The 12,952-nt window shown below is 37.2% G+C and overlaps 1 protein-coding gene and 1 long non-coding RNA gene across 7 annotated transcripts in view; one reads left to right on the top strand and one right to left on the bottom strand.

Annotated features, from left to right (window-relative positions):
• Positions 1–12,952, bottom strand: part of PPP1R12B (protein phosphatase 1 regulatory subunit 12B) — a 316,463-nt gene that overhangs the window by 163,326 nt on the left and 140,185 nt on the right. For 3 of the 5 annotated variants that reach the window (XM_007481152.3, XM_007481151.3, XM_007481153.3), the window contains exons 12-13: positions 4,870–4,995; positions 1,681–1,863 (exon numbers count right to left, since the gene is read on the bottom strand). In XM_007481152.3, coding sequence (XP_007481214.1) covers positions 1,681–1,863; positions 4,870–4,995 — 309 coding nt within the window. The remainder of the gene's footprint in view (positions 1–1,680; positions 1,864–4,869; positions 4,996–12,952) is intronic. The other 2 variants (XM_001363985.4, XM_007481154.3) reach the window with 1 other exon arrangement.
• LOC103098735 (uncharacterized) overlaps positions 1–12,952 on the top strand; it is a 134,686-nt gene that overhangs the window by 42,342 nt on the left and 79,392 nt on the right. The window lies entirely within an intron of this gene.

The following is a 12,952-nucleotide window of genomic DNA, read 5'->3' as shown; positions in this document are numbered from 1 at the left end:
TGTAAAACCCAGGCCATAAAAAGTAAGTATCCACTGTACTAACGAATAAGATCATCTCTAGAACAAAATCATAAATATCAACGCTCTAAAGAAGTATTGGGCCTATGAGTGTGGAACACCAAAGAATTCAGAGTTTTTCAAAAGGGCTGGTTAGTTTTATTGAACTGCTTTTTTCCCCTTTTTTTCTTCTATTATAAGGGAAGACTCCCTGGAAGGGAGAGAGAAGAAGGATACATTGGGAAATGTAGGTAACATAAAAATCAACTTTTTTTAAAAGTCACTGCTGGGATTGGCTAACCTGACAGCAAAGGAAAGTAATGAATGCTGGAGGGGATGTGGCAAAGTTGGGGCATTAATGCATTGCTGGGGGAGTTGTGAATTGATCCAACCATTCTGGAGGGCAATTTGGAACTATGCCCAAAGGATGCTAAAAGACTATCTGCCCTTTGATCCAGCCATAGCACTGCTAGGTTTGTACCCCAAAGAGATAATAAGGAAAAGGATTTGTACAAGAATATTCATAGATGCACTCTTTGTGGTGGCAAAAAATTGGAAAATGAGGGGATGCCCTTCAATTGGGGAATGGCTGAACAAATTGTGGTATCTGATGGTGATAGAATACTATTGTGCTCAAAGGAATAATAAACTGGAGAAATTCCATGTGAACTGGAATGACCTCCAGGAATTGATGCAGTGAGAGGAGCAGAACCAGGTGAACATTGTCCACAGAGACTGACACACTGTGGTACAATCGGATATAATGGATTTCTCCATTAGTGACAATGCAGCAATCCTGAACAACTCGGAGGGATTTGTGAGAAAGAACATTATCCATATTCAGAGGAAGAACTGTGGGAATAGAAACACAGAAGAAAAACAACTGCTTGATCACATGGGTCGAGGGGGATATGATTGGGGATGTAGACTCTAAATGATTATCCTAGTGCAAACATCAACATGGAAATAGGTTTTGATCAAGGACACAAGTAAAACCCAGTGGAATTGCGTGTTGGCTATGGGAAGGGGTGGGGGGAAGGGAGGGTAAGAATATGATTCTTGTAACCAAGGAATAATGTTCTAAATTGACTAAATAAATTTTTAACAAAAAGTCACTGCTGGACTTTCACACAATCATCCTTATCTTGCTGCCTTTGGACTTACAACAAGCCAAGAAGAGATTACATGGAAATAAACTTCAAATGAACTACAACATTCTCCTTCCCATATTATTTCCTAGTAATTCCCTGTCTCTATCCAGAAAACAGAAGCCTTTTTGCTAGAGGCTGCCTTTTAGAATAGGGTGGCACTTTTCATCCTGACTGAGTTCACATTCCATCTTCCATCAAGACTGAAGAAAGGGTATTTCAACTTTTATGTATCTGCAAGAAAATTCATACCTTGCAAATGGGGTAGAGACATCATTTTAATATTTAATCTAACACATACTGGGAGTATACCCTTGAATTCCAATTACAAATGACAAGAGAATCAGGTGCAAAAGTCAATGATGTTAATCAAACATTTTCCCCAGATGTTTTATATATATAGCCATATACCCTGGGAGTATATCTAACTTTGCAGATAATTTCCATCAAGTTTGAGGGCTAAGTACAATTTTCATCTGGGTTTCAACAGCAAAAATTTGTTAAACCTAATACAAATGGCTCCAGTAAACCTTACCTGCCATGGTGAACAGATGCAGTAGTATTTGCACTGATTGGTGTAGGGCAGGAAGAGGCTGGTTGCCACTGGCTGCCTCGAGAGGTAGATGAACCAATGGTAGTGGGTGAGGTAGCAGGAGATGAATTGCGATTGGCTGAAATGTAGGGACTGGTGGGGTCACTACTTCTACCAAATGAAGCACTGCAAAACAGCATACAGGGTCACTTTGTCACTTCCCCTTAGGGCATGCTATGCACACAACAATTCCCAGCCCTAGCCCCCACTCAGGTTGAGTGCTTTGCATAAACATGAGCCAATAAAGAAAGGTTAAGGCAATGAAGAAATGATCAAATTGGGCTAGTACTTAAACACTGGTAGGGGATGTTATAGGTCAGTTCCTACTGAAGAGAAGAGGAATACATGGGGCAATGAGAAGACAAGTAAGTTAAGACAGAAGGAAAATGGAACATATGGCTAGAGGAGTATAAGAAAAAGAAAATTATTGTATTCATAGAGAGACCTATCTTATTAGACTCCAAGGCAAGAAATATTCCTTCCCCAAAAGCTCATGTGAAATAGAAGTGACAGAACAGAAGAATACACTGGGCAATGAAAAAGAAGATGGATAATATGGGGAGAAGTGGGAGATATGACCAGTACAGAGGCTAAGAAAGGAAAAGGAAATGACGATACTAAAATAGGCCAACCCTATTAGACCCCATGGTTAGAAATAGTGCTTTCTCAAGAGTTTAAAAGAAATTGAGTTAGCCCTGTAGAAAGCCCGTGACAGAGAAAATAATTTGGAAAGGTTCCAAAGAACAAACACTAAAATTATTAAAGTACTGGCAGATAAAAACAAAGAAAAGCCCAGAGCACAGGGAATTGGGATAATTTAGTATAAAGAAGTGTTGTCAAGGGGACTTAAGCACATTTCCACCTAAGATGCAATGAACAAGGTAAAAGTTAGCTTTTCTTTGTTTTCATTAAATATAGGAATCAGCTTAAATTTCAGCAAGAAGAGTCTGGATTAGACTCATAAGAGTTGTAGAGACATTGGATTGTATTAAAAAAGCAGTGGAAAACAATAAAGAAAGGGGAAGACAGGTATTTTTCTGGGGGATATGAATACATCCTGACTGCAGGGAGGTGTTTCCCCCCCCCCAAAAAAAATCTCCTCATTAGTCCCAGGATGTCTTGAATTGTGACCTAACTTTTCCTTTTAAATCAGGATTCCACATATATCCTCCTGATTGAAAATTATATCATATAAAAGAAAACAGCATGGGCTTAAAAGTCAAGAGGCTTATTCCGTAATTCTAGCTTCACTGCTCTGTAACCTAGAACAAGTCACAATTTCTTTGGGCCTCATTTTATAAAATTAAGAATACTATTTTCCTATTTACCTCCAGGCCAGGTTTTGAGAATAAATGAAATCACAAAGAAAGTACTGTGAGGTCTTACAACTAGAAAAGCTATAAAAATCCAATTTCTGATGAATCTTGAATATATTTTCTTTCAAAATGCTCATTAATAAGCATGCTTTCCATCTTGATCTGACAAAGCCTTTCTCCCTGCTGCTCACAAGAACTATGCCAAATAAATTTACTGCATCTGTCAAACCAAATGGCATTCATTTAACCTATTTAGAAAGAGTCAAGTTCATAAAATCAACATCCCATAATGCAGTTTCATGTACCTAGGCAAAAAAAATCATTATTGCTGTTTTACATTAAAAAATATTGACTTCTAACATACCAAATAAGGTGCACCAAGCCCTTGATAAATAAAATAATAAAATAAAAAAATTCTTGTATCATATGTGTCATATCTTAAAGCATGTATCTGCAGAAATGAAAACCATTAAAAAGCTAAAGAGGCTATTTATTTCTTAAGCTTATAATTCTAATGAAATATTCAAATATTCTTCAGCAGGTGGAACTCCTCACTCCATATTAGACAGTATAATGAGTGAGAGATAGAGTGGAGATACTTGCTACCAAACAAATATGGTCTGTCCTGCCTGGGTAAGCTACCCACACAGAATCTCTCTTTCTAAATCTGAGATGTTCCTAAGTCAGAGATGGCCCATCAGTCAACTAATACATTAGACTATGATGGTGACAGTATAAAATGGGAGTTGTGAATAAAAAGAAAAGAAACTCTCTAAGAAGTCAGAAAAAGAATGAAAAGCAGACAAACCAGAGAGAAGGAATCTTCTAAATCAGCGGTTCTCAACCTCTCAATTTGTAGCAATGAGAATACATAATGCATATCAGGTATTTACATTCCGAATCATAACTGTAGCAAAATCACAGTTTTGAAGTAGCCACCAAAATAATTTTTTGGTTTGGGGTCACTGCAACATGAGGAACTGTATTGAGGGGTCATGGCACTAGAAAGGTTGAGAACCACTGTTCTAAATCAACAACTCTCAAGGGCCAAAACACAGCACTAGTCAAGCATTCTCCATAGGCTAAGCTAGAAGCAATTTTGCCAAAGAAGTTTCTTCACTCGCTAACAGTAGCAATTAAAGTAACTATGGAAAAGGGATTGTGAGAGCTAGAAGATAAAAGAAAATACAAATATTCACTAAATTGGTGAGTTCCATAATTCTGAAGAGTCTAAAACTACCAAACAAAATAAGTAATTTGCCTATCAAACTGCTTGTTCTAAAAATATCTTTTTTTTAAATGAAAAAATAAAAGCCCCAAACATTTAAATTAAAGATGCCTTTTGAGGGCTCTATAGGAGTGAAGGGATGGAAATGGGGGCAAAGGTATGGGAATGAGAGGATGAGAAAAAGGATATAAGAAGAAAAATTAAATTCTGTGGCAAAGGATTGAAAGTAGTTTAATTTCATTCAGCTAATGTCAATTGCTTTTCACTTAAATTAGCCAAAATATCCCTACATTTTAGTGATGCTCCATTCCACATAATGAAGTAGTCACTCTTTTCTCTGCAGTTCAGGGAAGTCAAACATGCAGTTTAACTTCTCCAGGCAGACCACAACACTCCTGAGTACAGTTTGAGTCAAATAAAAATGTAACCGGGAAATATTTAATAAAATAAGAAAAGACAAACTTGATAACACATTCTAACACTAAGTCAATATGCAGCCAGCAGAGATCCTCACATAGAGTTTAGTGGCCCTGTTTGTCTTTGACACCACTGCTATAGTCACTATGAATTCCTCCCCAAGGCCTCTACCTTTTCAAGTAGGTTGATACATAGGTGGAAGGAGCACCAGTCTGAGAAGGTTCATTTCCCTTTGCTTCATCCCTCCAAAGCTGCCGAGTGTAGGAGCCACTTCGAACTAGATTAACAGCAGATTCTCTGTAGAAGCAAAAGAGAAAAGAAAAATACTTTTGGCTTGGGAAAATCTTCAACCTTTCAGACTCCTAATCCTGTGCTGCCATAGTCTTCTGACTAAAATGCAATACAAATTGGGAAGGAGAAGCAAGAATGAGAGTCCTAGGACAATAACTAAAGGCAGGAAAACAGCAATGAGGCCACTAGGTGATAAAATAGATGAAAGGCATGGAGTCAGAAAGACCCAAATTCAAAGGTAACGCCAGACACTTAAATAGCTGTGTGATCCTAGGAAAATCACTTAGCCTGTTCCTGCTTCAATTTCTTCAACTGTAAAATGAGAATAATAACAACACCTAACTTTCAGAGCTGTTTTGAGGATCAAATGCTCAATGCCTGGCATGTAATAGGCACTTAATAAATATTTGTTCCCTTTTCAATTTCAAATGTCTTTCAACCTTGCGTGACTATCTCCTGGATATATAAAGGAAATCACTAGATACTGTTATGTGCTTTCATCTGACTTCTGAATTGACTGGCCAGCACCAAATCCTTAGAACAGAGTTCTCTAAATATTTTGTTTATTCTCACTTTCCAAGAAGCCTTTCCCTGAAGATCAAAACATGTGATTTTTCACTTTAGTTCATTTGGGTTTGGGTTTGGGTTTTACATGATTATTCTCTTACAAAATTGATCAAATGGAAATATGTTTTGCATGATAATACATATATAACCCAGACTGAATTGTTTGCCAGCTCCAGGAGGGAGGCAGGAAGGGAAGAAGAGAGAAGATTTGGATCATATAACTTCAGAAAATTTATGTGGAAATTTGTTATTACATGTAATTGATAAAATATCTTTATAATTTTTAAGAAGTTTTTTATAAAGCCTTTCCTTGTCTCCCTCAGTGCTAGTAGAATCTTCCTTCTGAAATTAATCTGCAATTTACACTGTATACACCTTAAATTATTTCAAGAGTTGCTTGCATGCTATCTCTCATTAGCATGTGAGATCCTTGACAGCAAGGACTGGTTTGCATTTCTTTTTGTATCTTCAATGCTCAGTATCCTCCAGTTCAGAGTGAACTTCATAACAGACTCTAGGCTTGAATTGATATGGCTTGTAGTAAGGAGAGAAGACAGAGAAATTAAGGATTAGGAGGAAGAGGTACTTATGGGGAAGTTCGTGCACTGCAACTGACAGAGAAGTCCTGGAGACCAAGGGAATATATTTCTGGCTTTCTGAATTTAGCAGCTTATCATTTCATATCTCTTCTCTATGAATAATAATAATAATAGTAAAAACAAAAGCTGCATTTATATAGTACTTTAAGGTATACAAAGTGCTTAAAAATATTATCACATTTGATCTTCACAACAGCCCTGGGAATTAGATGCAATTATTATGATCCCTATTTTACAAATGAGGAATCTAAGCCAAAGATGAAATGACCTGCCCAGGCCCAGCAATCTATCCAGCGGACAACCTAGCTGCCCAACTGTCAGGAAGACTTGAGTTCAAATCTAACCTCAGACACATTAGCTTTGTGACCCTGGGCAAGTCATTTCACTTCTGCCTGACTCAGTTTCTTCATCTGTAAAGTGGGGGTCATCATAGCACCTACCTCCCCCAAGCTGTTGTGAGGAACAAATGGAATAACATCTGTTAAGTACTTACATGGTGTCTGGAACAGAGAAGGCCCTATATAAATGCTGTTATTATTATTATCTCCAGGTCCAGGGTTCTTTCTACCTAAGAAAGGGGATGAGGACAAGTAATGGAAAGCTTCATACCCGTGAGAGACTCTTACTAACCAGATGAGAGTCCAAAACATTTTTTTTAGTTTGGTCTTTGAAATCATTTAACCCAGGTAAAGAATTCCACCAGATCAGGTTTTCCTCTGAGATATAGTACCTCGGGTTAAATATAATTGAATAATCAATATGAAAAATCATGATAATTCTGAATTTTGTTCATTTTTTAACTAATTGATACATATAGAGGGAGTAGTATATTGTGAATATACTACAAAAACTGTAAAATTCCAGATCAATGTTTTAAAAATAAAAAATCCATTTAAAGACCTCAGATAAATTTTCTAGCACTTTTGTTCTACCCCTCATCAACTAAGAGATGCTTTTGCAAGTAAAAATAAAAATCTTAGTGGATACTCTGAAAGAGGAGTTTGAAATTCAAAAATATTCATTAGTCTGACAATTTAAAGCCTACATTTTAACAGCCAATTTTTATTGCTCTTTAGCTTTAAATTAATGGTTTTTAACCCACTGAATTTCTAATCATCTGTAGTGTACTTATAAGAATATATTTATCCAAGATAAACATTAGACCCAAATCAATATGACTCAGTGAAAAGTGACTCTCTAGCCTGAGAGAAGGTCTAGTCCTGGCTCTGCCATTTCATAACTATGTGACTTTGAGGAAATTATGTCTCCTCTCTAAGCCTTTATTCATCTATAAAATGAAAGGACTGTAATGGATAATCTTTAGTCCCTTTCAGTTCTAAAGCTGACTCCCTAGCTTCTTTCAAAGCCCAGTTCATATGCTACCTTATATAAGGTCTTTCCTGATCCCCCAATGGCTAATAACCTCCATTAACTCTGAAATTACCTTGTTTTCACTTTCACTTATATATATATATATATATATATATATATATATATATTAGTTCCCCGAAATAAAACATAAGCTCTTTGAGGTCAGGGACTGTTTCTTTTTGTCCTTGTATCCTGAGTACCTGGCACATGGTAAGTTGTTAATGAATGCTTATTGATTCTTAGGATGATATGGATCTATGAAACTTCCCTACCTATACTGCTATTATTCTTGCTCTAAATTCCTCCAAACCTTAAGTGAATAATCTGTAGCAAGGTATCTTCACTTGATTATATGAGCAGTTCAAACCCAAGAGGGTTGTGTTCTAAAAATTCAATTGTAAATTGGCTGTTTAGATGAAAAAATCCCATAGGAGGGAAAAATTATGATTAATAGTAGTCAAATTCCCAGATAAAATATTATAAAAAGTGGTTAAATTCCCAGGGCAGCTCACAGAGGTCCATTTCATTCATAATATAGCTAAACTAATAATGCTAGTCTAAATTTTAGAAAAATGGAATCATGCAAGTCATGCAGATGTGAGGAAAATTAGGAAGAAGAATATCCTCTCTTTCCTTAGCAGAAGGCTGGCACTGGACAAATACTGAAACAAGGAATTAGATCTTTTAGATCTTCCTCACTCTACTTTCAACTCTTTCTGCTTCACTGACAAGATATTCAGGACCTCCATGTTTTTCTGGATACTTCAATCTTTCACACACTTACATTCAAACCCAGGATTGTTCTAACTGCCAAAGTACTCCATACTTCAAAAGTACTGACTTCAATCAAGATTCTGAGCTCTCACCTATGTATTACCAACCAATTAATCATTGCTTATTACTTCCATGAACTGGGCTCAATACTCAAGATTGAAAGAAGAGTGGCTGATTGAATCTTTTTTGTTTTTATTCTTACCTTCTACCTTTTTAACAACTCTAAGACAGAAGGGCAAAAGCTAAGCAAACCGGGTTAAGTAACTTGCCCAAGGTCACACAACTACGAAGTGTCTGAGGTCAAATTTGAACAAAAGTTTTCTTGACCTCAGGCCTGGCATTCTATCCTTTGTGCCACTTAGTTGCTCCTTGATTGAATTAATTCTTATTGTGAATGACAGATCCTTAACCCTCTGAGAAATACTTATATTTTGTAGAAGAGGATATTTATTAGAATTTCAGGCAATATGACAAAACTTTGTAAAAATTTTTGGCAAGTCTGGGGAAAAAAATTTAGGGTTATTGTTTTTGGGTAGCAGAGGGTTAGAATTTCAGTAAGTAAGCTAACACTACCTGGAGATTTGACATCTACTACAGTCCAAGCTATTCTTCCTCCTTTCTCAAGAAATTCAATTTCTAGATTAGTTTTCATCTCTATCATGAACCCAAACCTTTTCACCTCTCTTGTTTCCTATATATCACCTCCTACTTCACTGAGACAAAAAAATAAAATAAAAAGTAGGAATACCACTTGAATTCCCTCTTCTCTCTTAATCCATCCCTGAAAATGCGTCCTTATCATCCTCCATTATCTCCTCTTTTGCTATAGGCTCTGATGAAGAGGTGGTCCTTCACTTTGCCAATGTCAATGCCCTCTCTATTCCCATCCATTCTATTCTCTTCTAAAAACTTGATCCTTCAAACATCACCTCTTTCATTTTTAATATCTCCATTTCAATTGGTTCTCTTCTGTGCTCCCAACTCCTCAATCCTTCAAAAATAGAAAAGCCCTTCACTTGACTCTGCCATCTCCCCAAGCTATAGCACTATATATCTTTTCTCTTACATAATAAAACTCCTAGAAAGTATCACCTATAATCTGTTTCTATTTTTTCAAGACCATGTAATTTGATTTTCAACTCCAACACTTGATGCTTCCAAAGTTATCAACCACCTCAAAATTGCTTCATATGATCTGATCAGTTCCCAGATGTTCAATTATTGCTGGTGGGAAGATGGCTATAAGATCAATATACCCAGCCCTTACCTCCTTCACTTTCAGTGCTGCATCTCTAACTGCATCATGGCCACATCCACTTAGGTATTCTATAAACCTGTCAAATTCAAAAAACCCCAAAGATGATCTACTCATCTTATCTCCTAAACTGTCCTTCCTCTAAACTTCCTTAATTCTGTCAGGAGCATCACCATCCTTCTAGGTGCCCAGGTCTCAACACCTCGGTGTCATTCTTGACTCTTCCCTCTCCCTCAAACCTGATGTTCAATCAGTTGCCAAGTCCTGTCACCTCCACACAATGACTTGTATTCATCCCCTTCTTTCACCTGCATACCCACCTTCTGACTTCAGATTCCCTCTACCTCTTCTAAGGACTATTAAACCAACCTCCTTATTGCTGTCCCTATTTCGAGGATCCTCGCCATGCCATTCTCCATAGTTACCAAAATCATCTTTCAAAGGTACAGATCTGAGCCACTTACTATCCTGCTCAAAAATCTTCAATGCTTCTTTTGCCTCTAGGATAAAAAATAAACTTTAAAGCCCAACAAAACTAGGGTGTCACCTGCCTTTCCAGACTTGTTTCATATCACTCCTTCTTCATGTTAACTGTATTCCAGTCAAACTAGCCTCCTCGTTCTCCAGACTTGGCATTCTGTCTTCCATCTCTCTGCCTACATATAATCCCTAGAATAAACTCCCTCTTCACTTCCAAACCTCTTTTTATTCAACCTTTTAGTTCTTCCTGATTCCCCAGTTATGAGGATTCTTTCCATCCTCAAATTATTTTGCATTTACCTATCTGTATATTTGTATACAAGTTGTGTCCCTCCTGTACATAAGCACTTTGAAAGCAGGGGCTGATTTGTTTTGTCTTGTGTCCTGAGCACTAAGCATGGTGGTTTACACATGAATGGGATCTATGATTTCATTCATATAGGGAAATTTCCTTTCCCTATGCAGACTGGCATCTACTCTGCAACTAATAATCTTAGATAATTGCCTGGGGCTAAGCAACTTGCCCAGAGTCACCTGGACAATATATGTGTGAGAAGGAGGTCTTCTTGACTGACTCAACTACATCATACTGCCTTCTCACCCTCTGTACACAATACTTGCTAGCTACATATTGAACTGAGTTTGTCCGTTTGGATTCAGCTCACCTCTGGGATTCTTGCTTCTCTGACACTCAAAGTCTATCACAACTTAGTTCCTACCTAATTCCTCTCTTTATTATATTGTATTCTATTTTCTGTTTCCTAAATGATTATCCTGGCTGGCCTCCCCTATAAGCTGGACCTTCTTCTCTTCTCCCTTGATTAACGATCCCATCAGCTACCCAATTAGTATCTCCAGGCAGATGTTTCTAAGAATCATATATATCCAGTCTAAACCTCTCTCCTGGGTTCCAGTCTCCCATTATCGATCTCCTTTTGCATATCTTCAGGTTATCAGTGATCTCCAATGTCAAGGTCACTTTGTCTATATCCTGTATTAACTTATCAGTAAATAGGCTTTACCACCCCCAACCCCTGCTCTTGATAAATGTTTGTTGATTGATCATCCTCTTTTCATGCTTAGATTATTGTAGCAATTTCCCTGTATCTAGTTTGTCCACATTCTTATACTGAATAATAAGTCCACCAGATGACTACTAGTAGTTGTTTTTTTAATCCTCATCTTCTGTCTTAAAATTGATACTAAGTATCAGTTGTGAGGCAGAAAAGCAGTAAGATCGAGGCAATTGGGGTTAAGTGACTTGCCCAGGATCAGTAATATGTGAGGCCAAATTTGAACCCAGGGCCTCCTATCCCTAGGCCTGGCATTCTATCCACCAAGTCACCTACCTGGCCATGCCTATCATTTTCTATCACATGAATTCTGAGCCCAACTGGGCTCTCACTGAAGCAAGGACAACTTTTTATTCCTTCCTGACTCTCTATTACTATCCCCACAGGGTTGTTATTCAGGTATTTATTAAGCACCTACTGTGTGCTAAATCCTAGGGGCACAAAGCATGGTAAAACACAATCCCTGTCTTCCAGTAGCTCACAATGGAGTATTTGTTCCACAGATTTTCTTCTCTCTTTGAGCTTCCACAATATCTCCTTCATCAATCTTTCAAAAAAAAAAAATAAGAGACCATTTTCCACAACCAGCTCTTCTCCACTTGCAAGAGATTTGTAGCTGGTCTCCCTGTCTTTTCTTTTCCTGTTTTCCTTTCTCTTATTCACACTCCACACCACTGCCAAAATAATTTTCCTAAAATCTAAGGCCTATCATATTATTCCCATAATCAATCAATTCCAGTGGCTCCCAATGACCTCCAGTTAATCAAGACAAACTCCAATTTGGTGTTTAAAGCCCTTTACATATTGGTCCCAACCCTACCTTTCCAGACTTATTATACATTACTTCCTTCATGCAAGCCACACTCCACTCAAACTGGTCTTCAAATATAACATTCTACTGACTGTTGATTTAATCAGCTACTGATTTTGTTATAGCCCTACTCAAAAACATTTAATATGTTCTGAAAACTCAAAAGACAAAGATTAAGTTCCAGGACATGGCTTTTGAAAGTCTTCAAGAAGTAGTTTCTCCACTCCTGGCCTGAATAAAAAATTTGAGTTCTGGATTTGAAAATAGCCTAAAGAAGTAAATCAATATTTAAACATCTCCAATAACAAGAAACTAAATACCTTATAAGGTAGCCTATTCCATTTTTAGAAAATTCATAATTATTAGGAAGTTATTTTTAATACCACCTAAAATTTACCTTCCAGGAACTTCCATTGGTCCTTCTTCTTTCTGCAGGGTTTCAGGGTAGAAGAAAACTAGACCCAATTGGCAGAAGTTACAGTAAGGAAGATATTGGGTCAATCTAAGAAAATAATTGCTAGCTCTACTCCAATGAGGCCAGTTTAACTTCTCTGCCTCTAAAGATATCACATTTATTGAGGGTTCATACTATTCTTCCTACCTGAACAGTCCACTTGGAAATACAGCTCAAGTTCTTCTGCCTCCTTTCTGCAATCACCTCAACATACAGTGCTCCTTCTGTATTATGAACCTGCTTGTCTGTACCAATCACTGTAGTACTTAGTCACATACTTCCTTTTTTTTCCCCCTTTAAAAAATTTTTCCCAACTACATGTAAAAACAATCTTTATCATTTTATGCGGTTTTTTTTTGAGTTCCAAATTCTCTCCCTTTCTTTTCCCCTCTCTCTCACTGAGAAGGCAAGCAATTTGATATGGCTTATCCATAAATCATATACTTTCTTGCAACAGTTATCTGTGTTAATGTATTAGTAGTCTTGTATCCCTTGTAAGCTCCTGAGGGGTTCAGATCATAGTATCATACATCTTTGTATCATCCCTTTGAGCTTTGTGTTTGTGGAACTAAAACTAAA

The sequence above is a fragment of the Monodelphis domestica genome, chromosome 2 (genome assembly GCF_027887165.1).
Source record: "Monodelphis domestica isolate mMonDom1 chromosome 2, mMonDom1.pri, whole genome shotgun sequence".
Lineage (NCBI taxonomy): Eukaryota > Metazoa > Chordata > Mammalia > Didelphimorphia > Didelphidae > Monodelphis > Monodelphis domestica.
Note: the sequence above shows the minus strand (reverse complement) of the source record. Positions and strands in the feature narration are given on the sequence as shown.